Consider the following 22,611-nt stretch of genomic DNA (forward strand, 5'->3'; position numbering starts at 1 on the left):
TTGGATGACAAATTAATAGCAACAATGGACTAAATGAATCGACTAACATATTCTTTGATTTCTAAATATTCTACAATCTTTAGTGTTGCAACAATCTTACCTTAACAAAAGGTACTCTGTTCTTATCCTCATGTACTGAAAGGTTTGTTTTTGAAACTGCAATGTGGATTGAAACAAATAGATTGAGGTCAGAATTTAAAGTACAATTTCAAAGTTCAAATTTATTGTCATATACATGATATCACATACAACCCTGAATTATTTTTCCTGCAGGCCAGGCAGAATTTCTACTTATCAGTCACTGTAAACTGTACTAAAGAAAATAAGATTTGTATAAAAAGAGAAATGTAAACAAAGAAAGAAATGTATTTGGTGATAAATTACATGCAATGTAATAGTCTTTAAATGAGTCTGATTGAGACTGTTGTTTAAGAGTCTGATGATAGTACGAGTTGAGTGGCACCTATGGCAGCAGCGAGAACAGAGCATATCCTGAGTGGTGTGGATCCTTGATGTTTGCTGATGCCCTCCAATGGGAGCATTCCAAGGATATTTTTCATGATGGTGGGGAGAATTTGCCTGTGATGTCCTGGGCTATCCTTTACAGGGCTTTCTGCTCCGGGGTATCGGTGCCCCAATAACAGGCCACGATGCAGCCAGTCAGCACACTTTCCACTACACATTTGTAGACATTTGCAAAGGTTTCAAACATCATACTAAACCTCCGCAAACTCCTGAGGAAGTAGAGGTGCTGAAGTACTTTCTTCACGATGACATTAGTATGTCGGGCCCAGGAAAGGTCCTCTGAGAAAGCAACTTCCAGGAATTTAAATTTGTTCACCTTCTCCACCTTCAATCCCCCAATGATCACTGGATCATACACCTTGGGTTTTCCCTTCCTAAAATCAACAATCAGCTCTTTGGTTTTGGTGACATTAAGTTAGCTGTTGATAGTACATAATTTAGCTAATTTTCCATCTCCCTCCTGTATGTTGACCCGTCGCCTCTTTTTATAAAATCCACTATAGTGGTATCCTCAGCAAATTTGTAAATCATGTGCTTGTGCTGAGCCATAGTCATAGGTGTTAAGAATGTAGAGCAGGGGGCTTAGAACACAGCCCTGTGGTGCTCCGGTAATGATGAGATTGTGGAGATGTTCTTAGCAAACCACACTGATTGGAGTCTGGAGGGGAGGAAATGGAAGATCCAATTGTACAGTGGGATTTGAGCGCCAGGTCCTGAATTTTACAGATTAGTTTTGAGGGGAATTATGGTGTTCAACACAAAACTCTAGTCAATACAGAGCATGCTTAAGTTATGCATCTTTGCTGTGCAGGTGTTCCAGGGTTTTGTGTAGAGCCAGTGAGATGGAGTCTGCCATAGGCCTGTTGCCGCAGTAGGCTAAATAGGCTAATTGGAACTGATCCATGTCACTGCTCTGAAAGGAGCCGATGTGCTTCAACACCAGCCTCTCAAAACACTTCATAATTGTGGATGGCAGTCCACTGATATTCAGTTAAAGTTATGCATAGGATAGAAATGTTTCTTGGAAAGATGTTCTGTATCATTTATTAGAGTACTATTTGGAATACATGCAATTTATAAAATAAAGACTTATTTTCGCAAGTAATAGGACAATTTTACATAGTACACATATTTAAGATGGATGAAAACATTTGAAATGAACATAAAGAGCATGTTCTTGTATAATACATCAGTTAGAAAGCAAAATAAAGAAAAATATCAGTCTAATTAGATGAGTGATATTGAAAATATTGCTTAACCTTAACCCTCCCCCTCTTCAAAATCTGGCCACTTTCTGTAATAAACACCTAAAAATCACTCCATTCTCTGATGAATAATTACCACAAGCACATTCTGGCAACAGATTTTAATAAAAATGAATTTTCTCTCTTCACCCCTTAATCTTTCTTTATATAATTTACATTTCCTTTCATCCCATCTAAACACGTGTCAAGTCTCTCACCACATATTACCAATGGCATAGTTAATAGAGACATGAGGCTGCAGGTGTTGTAATAGAGCCAAAAATAAACTGCTGGAGAAACTCAATAAGAATACACTTAACTCGAAATGTCGATAATTTTTCTGCCTCTATAGATGACGCTTGATCTGCCGAGTTCCTCCAACAGTTTTCTATTAGCCACATATTATTTAACGTCTTCTAAAATTCATGATTGTAATGTTCAGCAAATTTATTTTCTACAGTATTGGAATTCGGTTTTAAAAAAAAGCCAAGATGTAGCTGAAATTTATAAATTTATTAATGACTATCTTGACTCAATCTTAGGTCTTTATAAATGTTTGCCAACTTTACTTTGGTAATTTTGCTATTTTATCCAGGCAATATTCTTCCCTCCACCAATATTATTTACCTCCCTCATTTATCTCACTGGTGTTAGCATTTAAGAATGGATGGCTCACTTGCCTACTCAAGTCCAAAATCTTCACCATGTAGATCTGTTGTAAGCAAGATTGTTTCCGGTAGGTGATAAGCCATTCTATAACTACAATGTATTTATTAGGTTTTTTTTTTAAAAAGCATCAGCTTCTCTTCAAAATGATTTTAAAAAGTTCTTACCATCCAACAAGTCCCGAATTTTGTCCAAATATATCTCAAAATAGGAAACCTACCACAAACCACAAGACATTGTAAATAAGGTCAAACTCAAATAATTCTAATTTCATCCAAAACAAGGCAAGTTTCATGCCAACATTACAATGTAAGTGCTTTGCCAGTATTATAAAGATCAGTTATTTGACATCCAATTATAGAAATATGTCAAGTCCAATCTGTGGCTAATATCTTGTTTTCACCAGGCCACTATACTTTTCCAATTACTGCCCATGATCTTATCTCTTCAGTTTGTCCAATGCAATTTCATGTTGCAATTACATTTTGATTGCAAAGTGGAAATTATGATACAGAGCAGAGATCAGTACAGCACAAGAACAAACACTTCAGCATAACATGTCTGCTCCATACACAATGCCAAATCTCTATTATCTATACCCATCCCTATATTCCTGTCTATCTAGAAGTCTCTTCAAATACTACGATATTTTGTACATGCTGCTCAATGATCCTGATAATATTAACTTCAGTAATTTTATTTAGTGAATTTAATTATCTTCTTTCTTCATTTACATCCATTTTAAGCTTCAAAGCAGTTATGAGTGTAGTGTCTGTTCTTTTCTGCACCACTATGTCATTGGCTACGTTCAGTGGCCATTTATGAGACCTGCCCAGTAATATGAGCCAAAGAGTCACAGAATATCAGAATATGTTGTTATTTTTGTACCCAACAGAAACTGGAAAGACTGACACAGGAATGGACAAAAAAGTAAACATTATTTTACACGTTTTTCCATTTCATTTCATTCAACTGTCTGGATAATGTATTGGTGCACTCAAATGTTTCTCAGAAAATTAATTACATTGAAGGTGGAACTTGCAAGGATACATCGAAGGAAGAAGAACAAATCAACACTATCACCAAATGAAAAGAAAATCTCTAAAGATCTGAACCATCTTCAGCTATTACAGAAGAACCAATATTGTTCAAATTGCTAAAAGGTTTCACCAAGTTGTTATTTTTGTACACAATTAATGCTAATAGAGGTACAAATTCAAATACAAGCATGACAAAAGACCAAAAAAAAAAGCAACTGGTTTACAGATTGTCATGACTCTGAGGCATAATTACTGAAGAAAGACTTCACAAGACAGTTGCTGTACATTTACCTTAATGTGGAATTCTAGATTCTCATCCATAGAATAGATGTGATCAAAGATGTCATGAGCTATCCTTGGGATTATGCCCATCAGCTGAGGATTATGAAGCTTTCCCTGCAGATATATTTAAAAAATAATCAACAAAACACAAAGATTGTTCAAAGAATTCTTATTTTGCAAATAGTCCTATTACTTGATAAATAAATCAGTTTTGTCTCATTGCATATCAAAACAAATTTGATTCACTTCTCTGATAATAAATTACTTTAGCCATTAACCTAAAAAATGTATTAAACATGTTTATAATTCAAAAATATCATTTATTTAATTGCAGCATACCATTTTCACCAAAAAGTCATCTGAACTTTGAACAAAATTAATATTTAATCAACATACATATCTGTGCATGAAATAGACTTTGACAATGGCTGAGGTGAAGAAAACAGTTCACAAATGCATCCAGAAAGCTGTAAATAGAATGTTAAAGTATGATAAGAAATGGAGATCAATTCCATTGATGCTTACAAAGTATTAAAATAGATTGATCACAATATTGGGATCTCCAGGGCTAGTAGTATCATGAACTCACATGCCAATTATAATTCCACATTATGCATATGATTACTGAGGATTATGGCCTGGGTTAATTATTGCCAACAGGGACCAAGCCAATCATCTCCAAGGAAATTTAGACCAGAACAATGTATATCTGCAGCCTTCAGAACTTTACATTAGTCATTTGATTAAAATGTTAAGTGTAGTTAACTCATTATTTTATGTTTTAAATGTTTTCTTTCTTTTTATTTTCATTGGGTTTAATAGGGAACATATGCACATTATCAATTAATATATGACATAAACCATATTATATGCATAAAATAAACAAAATACATAGAATGCAGATCAAAAACATATCCATAATTCTTCTCCCAACTTAATCTTAATCTAAAACACTTAATCTGGAATTGAACTGAATTAACAATTTACATTTTCTTCATAGCATATCGAAAGGTAATATTGAAAACTTGGGACAAAAATAGCTTTATTTTAAAGTAAGTAATTATATCTCTCAGGGGAGAAAAAAATTCTTCATGATGTTTAATATGATTTAGATTTACATTCTGCAGTTAAACACATCTTTAATTTCCTGAAAATGAAAAAAAATAAAATAAAAAAAGGAAAAAAAAACCCATATAATTAAACCCCCTCTCTCTAAACAAGGTTAAAGGATATAAATAATAAACATAGGAATTGAACATTGACCTCCAGAAACCAGACAATGCATCTCTGGAACATCCAAACATCTTAAATTTTTAAATTATGAGCCTAAGTCCTTTGAAAATCTAACATAACATTTTTAATATTCTATCTATTTTTTTCTAAACTTAGTTAAGACATGATATCACATAACTATTGGGTACGAGTAGTGGAGTGTTGTGTTTCCATTTCATCAAAATTGGCCATCTAGCTATCAAGGAGGTAAAAGCTAAAATTTGCCTGAGTTGGTCAATAATATGTTCTCTTCTTGAGAAAAACCAGATAAACCAATTAACGGGGATGGTTCCAATTTAATCTTAAAAATCACTGATCAAGTTTGAAAAATGTTTTTCCAAAATTTTTCTAAACTAGGGCAAGCCCAAAACATGTGTATCAATGAAGTCTCAAAGATTTTACACTTATCACATAATGGATCAATATTAGAATAAAGTAAAGACTATTTAACTTTAGATATATGTACTCTGTGGATCACTTTGAATTGCAGCAAACAATGCCATGCACAGAAGGAGGATTCATGAATCAAATTAAGAGTTGTGTCCCAATCCTCATCTGAAAGTGCTAAATTCAGATCAAGTTTGTAATCATTCTTGATCTTAACTAGCGAGGCAATTCTTATATCCATCAAATTGTTATAAATAATTGATATTGAGCCTCTGTGAGAAATCTATAGATCAAAAAATACATCAAGATAAAGAATGAAACATGGGAAAAGCTATGCTCCGGAACTATGAGAAATACAATAAACACGAGGTTAAGCATGATAAAATATAATTGGTTACACAGGCTATACACCACGCCCCAAAAGTTAAATAAATGGGACCCAACAGTATCAGACAGATGTTTTCGCTGTAAGAAGGAAACGGGAACAACAGTACATGCAATTTGGGCATGTGAAAAAGTGGAAAAGTTTTGGGAAGATCTAAACCAGGTATTAAATAAAATCACAAAAAGCAATATACCAAAAAATCCAGAGATCTTTCTTCTAAGTAATATAAGAAGTAAAGAACTTGGACTCGATTTGGATGGAGCACAAAAAAGATTTATTATGATAGCCTTAGCTGTAGCAAAAAAATGTATTATGTCAACCTGGAAATTAGAAGATAGCCTGAGAATGCAGCAATGGTACATAGAAATGAATAAATGTATTCCATTGGAAAAAAATAACATATAATTTAAGAAATAACATCACAGTATTCGAACAAATTTGGGAACCGTACATGGAACACAACAGAGAAGTCCTACTGCAGACCTCCACCACCTAAAATGACAGAAGGAAAAGAAGACGAAATGAACTGACCCAGTATGTAAAAGTAGAAGACATAAATTTCTTGTTTATTTTCATTGTGTGATGACATTGTTTAATGGGTTTAATGTATCATATATGTTTAACATTGAGTGGGTGGGGAGGAGGGGTGAAGGGAGGGGGAAAAAGGGAGAAAATGACACTGTGTATATTCAAGAGGGAAATGTTTGTGCGTATTTTGGTCAGTATGGTTCCTCGTGTGAAAAATTAGAAAAATTTAAAAAAAAGAATGTTTGTTTTAGGAATTAATGGAAAATCAGAGCTTGAACTGAACAAAATGCCTGACTTGTAAATATCTGAAAAAAAATAGCTGTTGGGTAATTTAAAATTTACAATCAATTGTTCCAGAGAAGCTAAATGATCTCAAATGAAAAGATCTTTAAAACTTTAAAAACCTAGTCTATGCCACTCCTTATAACCTGTATCCAACAATGAAGGTTGAAACAGATGGTTAGATGCAATAGGACTGGCAAGAGAGAAACGATGAAATCCAAAATATTTTCTAAATTGTGCCCAAATTCTCAACCTGTCTCTCATTATCAGACTGTCTGTCAATTTAGAGGGAGGCCATCCCAATAATCATAATAATAATTTAACCTGATTAAGTCATGAAGAAAACATTTCTTTCAGTAGGTTCTTGTAGCTTCTAATAATTGTAATTCCTAAATATCTAAATTGGTCCTTTACTATCTTAAAAGGAATGTTGGAATATCTTAAGACCCCTTTAGAGGTAACAATTCACTCATGCAGATCTAACGTACAGCCAGAAAACCAACTAATCTGTACAAGTTAATATGTGTGGTATAGAAACCTCAGGATTTGAAATAAAAAGCAAAAGATCATCTGTACATAAAGAAACTATGTTAAATTTCATTCCTGATTATCCCTGTGAAGTCTCGTCTCTCTCTTAGAGCAATAGCAAGGGATTCTAGTACCAGGTCAAAAAGCAAAGGACTTAAGGGGCAACCCTGCTGAGTGCCCCGGTAAACCTGAAAAGTTTGATTGTTGTGAATTAGTACAAATTACAACAGTAGGTAATAAAATATGAACCAAAATTAAATGTTCCTAAAATTGCAAACAAATAGTCCCAATCCACCCAATCGAAAGCCTTCTCGGCATTCTAAGGGAAGAACACTTTCAGTAGCAGAAGTAGAAGGTAAATATGAGTTGTTTAACAATCAATGTATGTCATCATATGAATAACAATTTTTTATAAAATCAGCTTGGTCCATGTCAAAAATTATTTTTAAAATATTTTCTAATCTGTGAGCCAGAATTTTAGAATGTTTTAAGCATTTTTTTTTGTAACTTAAAAACTATTCAATTAATTTTTTATTTAATTCTTTTAAATTATTTTTAACCACTTGAACTGGTATTATTGTCAGAAACACATGAAAGGCCTTTTTATAGAGTCTCAGGATTCACTGCCTAGGGGATAGCTTGCACTTACAGGACAGATGTGGTAGTCAGGCATTAAGTGTGACTACGGAAACGATGTAGTTGTGAACAAGAGCAGTAGGTCAGATTCTGCTCAATTTTCTCCTTTTCATTTTCCTGAAACATATTTTTCATACCAATTGGGAACAACTACATTCACTTTACTATCCAATGCAAACTAAACTTGATTTGATGAAACTACAGAGGGTGATTGGTACATAGAATGAGCAGCAGAGGAAGAGGTAGAAGAAAGTACAGTTATAACATTGAACAGACATTAGACAGGTATGTCGATAGAAAGTTGGAAGGAAATTAGCCCAGTTTTGGTGACCTCTTGGTTGGCATGGACTAGATGGACTGAAGGGCTTGTTTTCGTGCTGTAAAATGATGATCTTTACATGAAAAAGAAATAGAGACTCACAAAACCCTAAAGAAACAATTTAAATGACAGCATCAGTGCCTGTAATACCAAACTGCAAAATTCAACAGTTATTATAGTTCAGTATGTTGGAAGAAATAACTAAACAATTCAGTAAAATGTCAAGTTGCTCATTTGCAACTGATCCATTTTTTTTTGGTTACGATGTAGAAGTCTGTTCTTTCAACATACTGGCCAAGATCTTTCATTCCGACTTACATGGGCAAGATTACAAATTAAGTTCTGCTTTTGGGCTAGGGAGTAATGGGAGTAAACCCCTTTGGAATATGTATAAAAATCAGAAATGCAATCTTCACATTCCCTTCATGGACTAGGATTTTGGAGTCAACTCTGGAAGATCTACCAGGGTTTTGGCTCAGGGCCAACACGTTAGGCATTCCATGGCCAGAATGAAATTAATGACTCCAGATGGCGTCATAGCCCTGTTGGTGTCATACCCTTGTCAGTTCAACACCTTGGCTTAGGAGTCAGAAATGGAGTCAGTATGATCTTGGTACTGCAGCAAATTCTGGAATAGCTGTTTATTTTTTTTAAAAAAGCAAGTCAAATCATTCAGGGTTTGACAAATGTTGAAAAATTGGCATCTAAGAAAATAAAATTAAAGAATAATTTGCACTATCAACTGCAAGGAGGCACTAGGTGGAATGAACTGAATCCAGTATGCTGCAGTGCAGTTCTCACCATAATTCTATCCCATGACTACACCATGCCGGAAACAGTCACTGTGTAAAGAATCAAGCAGTACAGCAGTGCAATGCACAATATTCAATTCAAACATTCAATACAAATCGAGATCTAACTCAATGAAAGTAAGCAAGCATCATAAAACACTCCTGAAGTAGAAGATTCAAGAGGCAACTAGATGCACTTGCTCAGATTATAAGGAAAGAACAACAAAGAGTACCATCATAAGACCTGGATTGTATTTTCTCATTTGGCTGTGAATGTCAAAAATGTTTCAACAAATTAATAATTCTGGTTTTAGAGGTATACATCACAAGGCATACATCAACCACTTACCTCCATGGTGTGCGTTTTGCCAGAGGATGTTTGCCCATAAGCAAAAATAGTTCCATTATAACCATCAAGCACATCTGAAATAAATAGTATATTAGTGACATCAATTATGTAAACAAGTACTAAAGTTAAACTATTACCAATATTTTAAAAACTTGAATTAAACTTAATTTGCAACTCAGGAAGCTGCCATACAGCCAGTCAAGTTCATGCTCATATTTTGTAGAAGTAATCCAGTAATTTTTCAACTTCGCCCCATGCTCCTAAACTTCCAATTATGTGTAATTTCTTTTGAAACCTGCATTTCACTGTTCAGGTGGTGAATTCTAAATCCTAGTAATTCATTACCTTAAAATTATCCCAAGTGTCCCTTTTAGTTCCTTTGCTTTCTCTGGTTCTCAACCCTTCCAGCTTCTCTTCATTTCATCTTGCACAAAATGTGTTTGGACTACATTTGCCAAATCCTGTCTCAATTCTAATGGCTCTATAACAAACTGGCAGCTTTCACCCTGACAAATTCAGCACACAATGCCACATAATGAAAAATTCACTGACAGCTAGGGAAATCTGTCAGTAAGGTTCACCACTGGATGAAGAGCGCACTGGCTACTGGCAGCATTTACACTGGGCAAATTTGCCCATGCTCCTCTGCCATCAGATTGGGCACAATATCTGCAAGCCCATTTATTTCAATGAAGACTTTACAGCTGTTTCAATGAAAGGCAATAGTTTAAAAATTATTCAATCATGCAGTGAAATCTTTTCGACTAATTTTAATTTTGCTGGAAGATTAATTTTGAAAATATAAATATTTAATGCTTAAATAGTTTAAGTGTTTCTGAAAGTCAGGACCTTCCAAAATAATGACAAAATAGTCCATCTATTGCCAACTGCACAGAGTTCACAAGTATTTTCTGGGACCTCATGGGATTTCTCTGGGTGTTCCAGTTTTATCCCACATGCCAAGTGCGCAGGTGGGTTGCAGGAAGTGAGAGGGGAAAATGGGACTGATAGGAATGATCTGAGAGCACATATACACTCTATGGGCCATGAGCCACAGGCCACCCATCTATGTCATAAGGAAATATTAAAACAGGTGAATGATCCTTTATCTGGAACCCTTGGGCAACAGTGTGTTCCAAATTTTGGATTTTTCTGGATTTCGGAAAGCCCATCCGAATTGTGCTGTGTATCCGCCTCCCCCAACTGCGGTCCTTTGGCTGCCTCCCCCAAACGCTGGTCCCTCGGCAGCCCGGACATCTGCCCCGGCCGCCTCCCCCGACCGCCAGTCCATCAGCAGTCTCCCTGGACCGCCAGTCCCTCAGCCGTCTCCCCCGGCCACCTCCCCCAACCGCTGGTCCCTTGGCCACCCGGCCATCTCCCTCGGCCACCTCCCCCAGCCGCCTCCCCTGACCGTCGGTCCCTCAGCCACCCGGCTGTCTCCTCCAACCGTTGGTCCCTCAGCCACCTCCCCCAACCGCCGGTCCCTACTTGCCAGATTTTGGAGCTTTCTGGATTTTAGATGTCCGGATAAAGGATTGTGTACCTGTACAACACATCAGCACAAAAGTCCTCAATGGCAAAATCTGGGGCATTCTTGCTCAGCAAGTTCATCTCTCAGATCAAAACCAAAGGGACTACAATGAAATTAATGGGAAATCAATGGGGCATGAGCAGACACTCAGTAAATTTGTTGGCAGAATCACAAACGGCAATGAGGAAATGTGCAGGAGGGAGATAGATCAGCTCGTTGAATGACAACAATTGTACTCAACATCAGCAAAACCAAGGAGATGATTGTGGACTTCATGTGAAAGTCAGGGGAACACGGCCCAGTCCTCATCGAAGATTCAGTAGTGGAGAGGGTAAAGAACTTCAAATTCTTGGATGTCAACATCTCCGAGGATCTATCTTGGAGCCTCCAAGTTTTTTTTTAATTTTTTTATTTTTCACACCATAAATCACATTAGCCATGATACACACTTTTTCTTTTTCACACATATACAGTGACTTTTTCTCCCCCCCACCTCCCTCCTCCCAAGCCACCCCCCCACCCCCCCTCCCATCCATTTTAGGTATACAATCTAGGTTACATTAAACCAGTCAGACAATGTTGTCATTCAACAAAAATACACCAGAAATTCTACTGAGTCCATTCTTTTCTTTCCTTCTCCTTCCATCAACTTAGGTAATGATTGTCCCTGGTAGGTTTTCGCTATTGTATTTAATGTAAGGCTCCCATATTTGTTCGAATATTTCAATATTATTTCTTAAACTATATGTAATTTTTTCTAATGGAATACATTTATTCATTTCTATATACCATTGTTGTATTTTCAGATTATCTTCCAATTTCCAGGTTGACATAATACATTTTTTTGCTACGGCTAGAGCTATCTTAACAAATCTTTTTTGTGCATCCTCCAAATCAATTCCAAATTCTTTGTTTTTTATGTTACTTAGGAGAAAGATCTCTGGATTCTTTGGTATATTGTTTTCTGTTATTTTATTTAATATCTGATTGAGATCTTCCCAAAATTTTTCTACTTTCTCACATGTCCAGATTGCATGAATTGTTGTTCCCATTTCTTTTTTACATCGAAAACATCTATCAGATACTGTAGGGTCCCATTTATTTAACTTTTGAGGTGTAATGTATAGTCTGTGTAACCAGTTATATTGTATCATACGTAGCCTCGTATTTATTGTATTTCTCATCGTTCCAGAACATAATTTCTCCCATGTTTCCTTTTTTATCTTTATATTTAAATCTTGTTCCCATTTTTGTTTAGTTTTACCATTTGTTTCCTCATTCTCCTTTTCTTGCAGTTTAATATACATATTTGTTATAAATCTTTTGATTAACATTGTATCTGTAATCACATATTCAAGGTTACTTCCCTCTGGCAAACTCAAACTGCTTCCTAATTTATCCTTCAAGTAGGATCTCAATTGGTAATATGCCAGCGCTGTATCTCCAGTTATATTTTACTTATCTCTCATTTGTTCAAAGGATAAGAATCTACTTCCTGAAAAACAATTTTCTATTCTTTTAATCCCTTTTTTTTCCCATTCTCTAAAGGAAAGGTTATCTATTATAAAAGGGAGTAACTTATTTTGCGTCAATATTAGTTTTGGTAATTGATAATTTGTTTTATTTCATTCTACATGAATCTTCTTCCAAATATTGAGGAGATGATGTAATACTGGAGAAGTTCTATGTTGTACCAATTTTTCATCCCATTTATATAATATGTGTTCAGGTATCTTTTCCCCTATTTTATCTAATTCTAATCTCGTCCAGTCTGGTTTTTCCCTTGTTTGATAAAAATCTGATAGGTATCTTAATTGTGCGGCTCTATAATAATTTTTAAAGTTTGGCAATTGTAAGCCTCCTTGTTTATACCATTCTGTTAATTTATCTAGTGCTATCCTCGGTTTCCCCCCTCTCCATAAAAATTTCCTTATTATTTTCTTTAACTCTTTGAAGAATTTTTCTGTCAGTTGTATTGGCAATGCCTGAAATAAGTATAATATCCTTGGAAAAATGTTCATTTTAATACAGTTTATCCTTCATATTAGCGTTAGTGGTAAATCTTTCCAATGCTCTAAATCGTCCTGTAATTTTTTCATTAGTGGATAATAATTGAGTTTATATAATTGGCCGAGATTTTTGTTTATTTGTACACCTAGGTATCTTATTGCTTGCATTTGCCATCTAAATGGAGATTCCTTCTTAAATTTTGAGAAATCCGCATTATTCATAGGCATTGCTTCACTTTTATTTACGTTTATCTTGTAACCCGACACTTCTCCATATTCCTTCAATTTCTTATATAATTCTTTTATTGATAGTTCTGGTTCTGTTAAGTACACTATAACATCATCCGCAAATAGACTGATTTTATATTCCTTGTCTTTTATTTTTATTCCTTTTATATTATTATCTATTCTTATCAATTCTGCTAGTGGTTCTATAGCTAACGCAAACAATAAAGGTGATAGTGGGCAACCCTGCCGCGTTGACCTGCTTAAGTTAAATTGCTTTGATACATGTCCATTTACTGTCACTTTCGCTAACGGTCCCTTATATAATGCTTTAATCCAATTAATATACTTCTCCGGTAAACTGAATTTTTGCAATACTTTGAACAAATAATTCCATTCTACTCTGTCGAAGGCCTTCTCTGCGTCTAAAGCAACTGCTACTGCAGGTGCTTTATTTCCTTCTACTGCATGAATTAAGTTAATAAATTTACAAATATTGTCTGTTGTGCGTCTTTTTTTGATAAATCCAGTTTGGTCTAAATTTACCATTTTCGGTACCTGCTCTGCTAATCTGTTTGCTATTAGTTTAGCTATTATCTTATAATCTGTGTTTAGTAAAGATATTGGTCTATATGACGCTGGTGAGAGTGGATCTTTCCCTTGTTTTAGTATTACTGTAATTATTGCTGTTTTACATGAATCTGGTAAGCTTTGTGTTTCATCAATCTGGTTGATTACATCCAGGAGGGGCGGAATTAATAAGTCTTTAAATGTTTTGTAGAATTCTATTGGAAATCCATCCTCTCCTGGTGTCTTATTATTTGGTAATTTTTTTATTATCTCTTGTATTTCTACTGTCCCAAATGGTTCTGTTAGTTTATTTTGTTCCTCTATTTGTAGTTTTGGTAGTTCAATTTTAGTCAAAAATTCATCTATTTTCCCTTCTTTCCCTTCGTTTTCGGTTCAGTATAATTGTTCATAGAATTCTCTAAAGTTTTCCTTAATTTATTTTGGATTATATGTAATTTGTTTGTCTTTTTTCCTTGATGCCAATACCATTTTCTTAGCTTGTTCTGTCTTAAGCTGCCATGCTAGGATTTTGTGCGTTTTTTCACCCAGTTCATAATATTTCTGTTTTGTCATTATATTCTTCTCTACCTTATATGTTTGTAATGTTTCATATTTTATTTTTTTATCCGCCAATTCTCTTCTTTTAGTTGTATCTTCCTTCATTGCTAATTTTTTTTTCTATATTTACTATTTCCCTTTCCAACTGCTCTGTTTCCTGATTATAGTCCTTCTTCATCTTGGTTACATAACTTATTATTTGCCCTCTAATGAATGCTTTCATTGCATCCCATAGTATAAACTTATCTTCCACTGATTCTGTATTTATTTCAAAATACATTTTTAATTGTTTTTCAATAAATTCTCTAAAATCCTGCCTTTTAAGTAGCATGGGGTGTAATCTCCATCTATACATTCTTGGAGGGATGTCCTCTAGCTTTACTGTCAATATTAAGGGTGAATGGTCCGATAGTATTCTAGCTTTATATTCTGTTTTTCTTACTCTATCTTGCATACTAGCTGATAACAAAAATAGGTCTATTCTTGAGTATGTTTTATGTCTAGCCGAGTAATATGAATATTCCTTTTCTTTTGGGTTTTGTTTCCTCCATATATCCAAAAGTTGCATTTCTTGCATTGATTTAATTATAAATTTGGTTACTTTGTTCTTTCTGTTAATTTTTTTCCCAGTTTTATCCATATTTGAATCCAAATTCAGGTTCAAATCCCCTCCTATTAGTATGTTCCCTTGCGTATTAGCTACCTTCAAAAAGATATCTTGCATAAACTTTTGATCTTCTTCGTTAGGTGAATATACATTGAGTAGATTCCAAAACTCCAAATATATCTGACATTTTATCATTACATATCTCCCTGCTGGATCTATTATTTCCTCTTCTATTTTAAATGGCACATTTTTACTAATTAATATAGCCACTCCTCTTGCTTTTGAATTATACGATGCTGCTGTTACATGTCCTACCCAATCTCTCTTTAATTTCTTGTGCTCCAATTCAGTCAAAAATTTTCTTGTTTCTTGGACAAATGCTATATCAATTTTTTCTTTTTTCACTAAATTTAGCAGTTTCTTCCTTTTAATTTGGTTATGTATTCCATTAATATTTAAAGTCATATAGTTCAACGTAGCCATTTTATACTTTGTTTATCTTCCCTTTCCGTTTTTCCATCATTACCTTTCCTCCTTTTCCATTTCTGTTTTCTTATTTTAAACCCTTTATAAGACAACATTCCTAAAACATCAAACATTTTCCTTATTCTCCTATTTATAACTTCTTTAGCCCCAATCTCCCCTTCCCCTCCTGAGTTGTCCTTTATCCCTTGTCGGACAACCACATCTCCCCTCTCTATTTGGGTTTGCGAATTCACTCGCAAGCGTCAACTGATTTTGCAGTGACCGCAACTCCCCCCCACCCAGCACCCCCCAGAAAAGATTTCACTTTTCATATGTAACAAAGGTCACTCTTTTAATTCCCTCCTTATTCTCTCTATTCCATTACCTTCCCTTATTAATTCTTGTCTATACTATCTATATTTTCCTCTAAATACAGATACATTCATGTATGCACATTATACCTATACACTCTTATACCTCTTTACCCACATACATATCAATCATGATCATTTTTACTCTCATTACACGTCTTCATCCCTCAGTCTATTTTGTAATTGTTCTGCAAATTTTCGTGCTTCTTCTGGATCCGAGAATAGTCTGTTTTGTTGTCCTGGAATAAATATTTTCAATACCGCTGGATGCTTTAGTATAAATTTATACCCTTTCTTCCATAAAGTCGTCTTTGCTGTATTGAACTCCTTTCTCTTCTTTAGGAGTTCAAAACTTATATCTGGATAAATGAAGATTTTTTGCCCTTTATACTCCAGTGGCTTGTTGCCCTCTCTTACTTTTTCCATTGTCTTCTCCAGTACCTTTTCTCTTGTAGTACATCTTAGGAATTTTACTAAAATAGATCTTGGTTTTTGTTGTGGTTGTGGTTTAAAGGCCAATGCTCTATGTGCCCTTTCTATTTCCATTTCTTGCTGTAGTTCTGGACATCCTAGGATCCTAGGGATCCAATCTTTTATAAACTCTCTCATATTCTTGCCTTCTTCATCTTCCTTAAGGCCCACTATCTTTATGTTATTTCTTCTGTTATAATTTTCCATTATATCTATTTTCTGAGCTAACAGTTCTTGTGTCTCTATAACTTTTTTATTAGATTCCTCTAATTTCTTTTTTAAGTCCTCTACCTCCATTTCTGCTGCTACTGCCCGCTTTTCCATCTTGTCCATTTTCTTTCCCATTTCTGTTAAGGTCATATCTATTTTATTCATTTTCTCTTCTGTGTTGTTTATTCTTCTTCTTAAATCATTAAATTCCTGTGTTTGCCATTCTTTAAATGACTCCATGTATTCTTTAATAAGAGAAAGTAAATCCTTTATCTTGCCTTTCCCTTCTTCTTCTATTTCACTGTACTCTTCCTCTTCCTCTTCTTCTTCCTCTGGGTTGGCCATCTGTTGTTTCTTTGTTGCCCTTTTCTTCTCTTCTTTCTTGTTTCCATTGTCTTCTGTGTTCTCTTCTTGCTGCAGGTGTTCTGCAGCTGTCGTTGCCGGCTGTGGAGATCGACTCCCCAGCTGGTCACCCCTCCCGTCGGTGTGTTTTTTTTCATGCGCGGTTGCGCACTTTTACTGGGATCAGCGAGCCATTTTTGTAGTCCAATTTCTACCGACCTGAGGGAGCAGGTTTCTCTCTCCACCGCGGGCCTCTTCGAACAGGTAAGGCCTTCTCCTTCTTCCTCCGTTGTCTTCTCTTCCTCTCTTCTTACCGTTGATTTCGATTTTTCTTTTTTTGTCGCCATCTTCTTTCCACCTTTATACTCACTTTTCTTTAACTTTTATTTCTGTGCCTTTGTGTTTTCCTTTGTTTTTTCCGACTTTTCTGGAGAGGGCTGGAGTTCACCGTCCGGCCACTACTCCATCACGTGACTCCTCTTGGAGCCTCCACGTTGATGCAATCACAAAGAAGGCTCACCAGCGGCTATACTTTATGAGGTGTCTGATGCAGTTTGATATGTCACCAAAGACTTGAGTAAACTTTTACGAGCATTCTGGCTGGTTACATCACTGCCTGGTATGGAGGCACCAACTATCAGGACAAGAATAAATTCCAGAGGTTTGTTAATTAGGCCTGCGACATCAGCACCAGACTTCACTCCATCGAGGACATCTACATGAGACTGTGTCTTAAAAAAGCAGCCTCTATCCTCAGACTCCCACCACTCAGGTCATGTCCTCTTCACTCTTCTACCATCAGGTATGTCCTCTTCACTCTTCTACCATCAGGTAAAAGGTACAGGAGCCTAAAGATGTGCACTCAATGGCACATGGACAGCTACTTCCCCACTGCCATCAGATTCCTGAATAATCAATGAACCAGAGATACTGCCTGAATTCTTGAGCATTATAGTTATTTATTTTCCTTAACAGTGATGCAGTAAGATGGTATAAAATGAATGTTTGCACTTTGATGCTGCCACAAACACCAAATTTCATGACTTGTTCATGACAATAAATTCTGATTTTGAAATTCAGTATACTCTTAACCCATCTCTGCAAAGAATAGAATCAGTTTAAAAATCATAATCTTAATTGGAAAGATGCCAGCTAACTTTGAAGCGGCGGGGGTGGGAAGATAAAGAGTTCCACTGTAGAACAAGCAGATACGATTTGAATAATATTAAAAGGAAAATGGCTGGATAGGGTTCAATGTAAAAAATGTAACTAAGTACCAGGGCAATGATTAGGAATGTACATACTTCTGAATATTGCTACCCAGTGTCCCAAGAATCCGACCTTGGCTCTCAATGGTTTACTGAATACATTAATCAAGTGAAAGTGAGAACAGAGTGTCAGGTACCTTATTTTGATAATGACATCTAAATAGGTGGGAAGCCATGTTGTGATGAGGATATTTGGGCTCTGCAATAGGAAATATGTCATAATTGTACAGGGTGTTGGTGAAGCCATACCTGAAATTTTATGCATAGTTTTAATCCTCTTACTTAAAGTATATCAACATTGGAGGCAGCACCTAACAGATTCTATCAGCTAATTCCCAAGAACAGAATGGTCGTCCCAACTTGGTCAGCTAAAAACGTTGGACTAGTATTCTTTTCTTGTTGAAACATACAATATCCTAAGGGTATTATAAGATAGATATTGTGAGGTTTTCACTGTAGAGAGAATCAAATAAGGGGCATACTTACAAGGTAGTGGTCATTTAAAATTGAGGTGCAGAGGAATTTCTTCTCACAGATCGCGATGAATGCTCTACCTCTAAGGCTATGCATGGTAGATCACTGAGCATACTTGAAGAGGAGGTAGATATTAGGCCCTTCCAAACTGCCATGCAAAATGTGGTTAACTGGGCAATTTGCCCAGTTAGCACCCCAGTTATGCAGCAGTTAGAAAGGGTCTGATGCAGTCAACCCCATCAGAACCCAACTGGGTCCATGACCTATCTTAGAGGCAGTCAGGGAACCTAGTTAAACTTACCTAGGTCTCATCCATGGGCGATCTGAACAGAAAACTGGCCAACCTACTTATTCTGGTGACGTCAGCACTTGTGTGCATCACCAGGCAGCCAGCACCTGAACATCCGGCAGTACTTCCAATGAATGCGTGATGTGTCATTGCAGGGGTGGGATCCCCCTTAAATCACCAGGTTGGTGATTTAATGGGTCCATCCCCCTGCAATTTAAAAGGTGCTTACAGCATCTTTGCTTCCAGTACCAGGTCCCAGGAGGGGACCCAGATGCTGAAATTTAAAAGTGCTAATGTTTCATGATCAAAGAATTCGGAGCCAGGCAAACTAAGACATAAGAGGATTGGATCCCTGATCATACTGACCAATTTCTGCTCAAATTTTGTGTAACCCACAACATAACATCACTAAGAATACTCAAGAGCATCAACACAAAAGTACTGAAACTTCACATTTCAAATTATGCATTTAGATTAAATACTTCTTCAAAAACATTGATTTCTACAAGTGACAGTCACATTTATTCTCATTCCACCAGATGAAAAGGAATCTGAAGTCAATGTGTCTTTGTCCAATCCCCTTTGTCCTTCAACATCAGGTGGACTGGCCTGTGGTTGTATCATCCTCCAGTCAAGTGAGACTTGTGCACAATTTTGTGAAATAAAAACATTCAATTCCTCACTTGGAACTACAAATATGACGATGCTCAATATATTTATGCAAAAAAAAAAACATGCTGGCATAAAATATTATTGAAAGACGAGAAATTGTGCTCCCGTATGCAACAACGTGGCTTAGTATCAGAAACTTGAAAGAGTATGGCACAGCACTTACCTTTAACAATCTGCTTGGCACATGCATTGTAAACTTGTTCCTGGGTTGTGTTTGGAGAAAACACTTTATCAAATACGAAAGGTCTTCCTTGCTGGAAGAAGAAAACAAAACATGTTCCAAATCTCTTTGAAATACATGGGTTTCAAGTATATGCTTCACTATTTGTGACATCATCACCCAAATGACTCTGGAATTGCACCAAATGCACTGTTGGCTGCCAGAACAACCATCAATGAATGGAAAACTGATAACCATGACCAAGACTTTTCTGACAGCAAGTCTTGACCCACAACCTCTTATATATAGAACAAAGATAGACAACTTTTTAACTATGTGTGGGCCAGATGGTGTATCAGTAGTTAAATGGTGAGCCGTACTGATGCTACCAAAAATGAAAAAAATTCTGAAATACAGGCATTTTGTAATTTAAATTTTTGATTGTATATTACGTACTTCAAACAAAAACAATGTATGAACATAACTGACGATAATTTATCAAAAAAACAATCCACAGAAAACATTTAAGCAATGAGATCAAGTGTACTCCTTCCAAAAACTATGATGGATGCATTTCAGATCAGGGAAGGCATCTTCAAATCTGGAAATGACACAATTTAAAAGAGACTAAAAGGAGAAAAATTAGTTGCAATGAAAAAAAATAACTAATCCCAAAAGAGACAGCAGCTCAATCAGTGGGAAACTTGATTTTGTTGTTTGAAAGGATTTTGATATTGGGTGAGATAGCTGTTGATGCCAAGAGCAAGACATCATCTAAATGGGCATTAGTAATATATTTGTTCTCAAATGGTTCTTGGTGTACTTCATTTTTGAGAACCGTCTCTCACGCATCTATGCACTTCTATAGTATAGAAGGAAGGTCAACAAACAAAGGGGACAGCACCGTCTGAAAGCTTGGCAAGTAAGATATTAGGTTTTTTTTAAATTCTTCCATCCAAAATAGGTCATTATCCCAAAGCTTCCACCTAATAATATAGTGTAAGTGACTTCAATACATCAACTAGAACAGTTCAAGCAAACACCTCACAATGAAAAGTGCTGGAGTAACTCCCAACACTTGTAAATGCTCTGGCAATTCTGTGTGCTGCAACAAACCCCAGCATCTCCACATTTTCTTGCTAACTTCACAACTGTATTCACAAAGGCAGTCAGGGTGACCACTAACTGATGGTTGTCCTTACTGGATACTGCTGTCGGGAGACTCGCGCCAGGCTGCAGAGTGGTTCGAAATTGGATGAAGGGGAACCAGGTATCAGAAATGGGATGCGAGGGGGTGCCAAAGGTGGTGAAGGGCTATTGACCATGTCAGAGGTTCGGTTCTGAAGCTGTGGTTGCCAATGGTTTGGAATGAACTCTGTGTGGCTGCGGAAGCAAATCTGACTTTGGGGGAGGGGGAGAGCCTCTCCTTTGTTTCTCTTTCTGACTGTAAGAGGCGCTTCAGGCAATTTCTGTCGATGGTGAATCTGTCTGCCTTACAGCAAGCAAAAGCAATTACATGATATATGATACTGCTTTATTACAATAACATTAAGTTGAATCTTGAACATCCATATCCTTCATCTGTACCATGAACATTCAGCATCAGAATTTATTGTCATGAACATGCGTCACAAAATTTGTTGTTTTGAGCTGCAAAATTGCTAAAAATTACATTTTTAAAATACATAAATTAGTACAAAAGAGAAAAAGTGGGTAGTGGTTCATTGTCCCCTCAGAAATCTGATGGCAAAGGGGAAGAAGCTGTTTTTGTCATGTTGGATATTCATCTTCAGGATCCATTACCTCTTTCCTGATGGTTGCAGCAAGAAGAGGGCATGGCCTGGGTAGTGAGGGTAATTGACGATGGAGGCTGCTTTCTTGAGACACCATCTCTTGTAGATATCCTTAATGGAGTGAAGACTAATGCCTATGATGACGGTAGCCGAGTTCACAGCTCTCTGTTTCCTCTTCCTGTCTTGTGCATTGGCACCTCCATACCACAGTGATGCAGCCAGTCAGAATGCTCCGCACAGTACACAAGAACACAAGAGGAGCAGGAATAGCTCATCTGGCCCATCTAGGCTACTCCACCATTCAATGTGATCATGGTTGATCTGATGATAGGATCATTTCCACCTCCATGCTTTCTCCCCCATATCCCTTCATTCCCTTATTATGTAAAAATCTATCCAACCGTCTCAAATATATTTACTGATGTCGCCTCCACCGTTTCAATGGGCAGCAAATTCCACAGATTCACCACTCTTTGGGAAACGCAGTTGCTCCTCATCTCTGTCCCAAATCTTCTGTTCTGAATGTCCCCTCATTCTCGTCTCCCCCACCATTGTAAACAACTTATCTACCTCAATCTTGTCTATGCCTTTCATCATTTTATATGTTTCTATAAGATCCCCTCTCATTCTTCTAAATTCCACCAAGTACAGTCTCAGATGACTCAGTCTCTCCTCATAGGCTAACTTTTTACCATGCATGGGCTGGATGGTGTGTCAGTTGTTAAATAGTGTGCCGTAGTGATGCTTCCATAAATGAAATAAATACTGAAATACAGGCATTTTGTAATTTAAGTTTTTGATAGTCTCTGTTTGAAGTACATTATGTACAATGAATGAACAAAACTGACAACAATTTTTCAAAAGATCAATCCACAGAAAACATTCAAGCAACAAGATCAAGTGTATTCCTTGGAATCAACCTGGTGAACCTCCTCGGCACCATCTCCAAAGCCAGTACACATCCTTCCTCAAGTAAGGAGTCCAAACTGCACGCAGTACTCCAGATGCGGCCTCACCAATACCTTTTGTACAGATGCATCATAACCTCCCTGCTCCTAAATCCAATCCCTCGAGCAATGAAGGCCAAAATTCCATTTTCCTTCTTGATAGCCTGCTGCATCTGCAAACCAACCTTTTGTGATTCATGCACAAGCACTTCCAAGTCCTTCTATATGCAACCAACCCTGTACCCCAACTCTCTGCTTTCTATTGGTTAACCAAACCTTTATCCATGCTAATACATCACCCCTCAACTCCAAGCTTGTCATTTAAATAATCATCTAATCTTCCAATTTTCCTTCCAAAGTGGATAGCTTCGTATTTGCCAACATTGCACTCCATTAGGGAACAAGACAGGTCAGG

The 22,611-nt window shown here is 36.4% G+C and overlaps 1 protein-coding gene across 2 annotated transcripts in view; it reads right to left on the reverse strand.

Annotated features, from left to right (window-relative positions):
- kif5c (kinesin family member 5C) overlaps positions 1–22,611 on the reverse strand; it is a 177,567-nt gene that overhangs the window by 81,350 nt on the left and 73,606 nt on the right. For both annotated transcript variants that reach the window (XM_069934978.1, XM_069934977.1), the window contains exons 2-6: positions 19,460–19,550; positions 9,235–9,308; positions 3,767–3,871; positions 2,603–2,651; positions 101–156 (exon numbers count right to left, since the gene is read on the reverse strand). In XM_069934978.1, the coding sequence (XP_069791079.1) occupies positions 101–156; positions 2,603–2,651; positions 3,767–3,871; positions 9,235–9,308; positions 19,460–19,550 (375 nt within the window). The remainder of the gene's footprint in view (positions 1–100; positions 157–2,602; positions 2,652–3,766; positions 3,872–9,234; positions 9,309–19,459; positions 19,551–22,611) is intronic.

This window comes from Narcine bancroftii, chromosome 4 (assembly GCF_036971445.1).
Source record: "Narcine bancroftii isolate sNarBan1 chromosome 4, sNarBan1.hap1, whole genome shotgun sequence".
Classification (NCBI taxonomy): Eukaryota; Metazoa; Chordata; class Chondrichthyes; order Torpediniformes; family Narcinidae; genus Narcine; species Narcine bancroftii.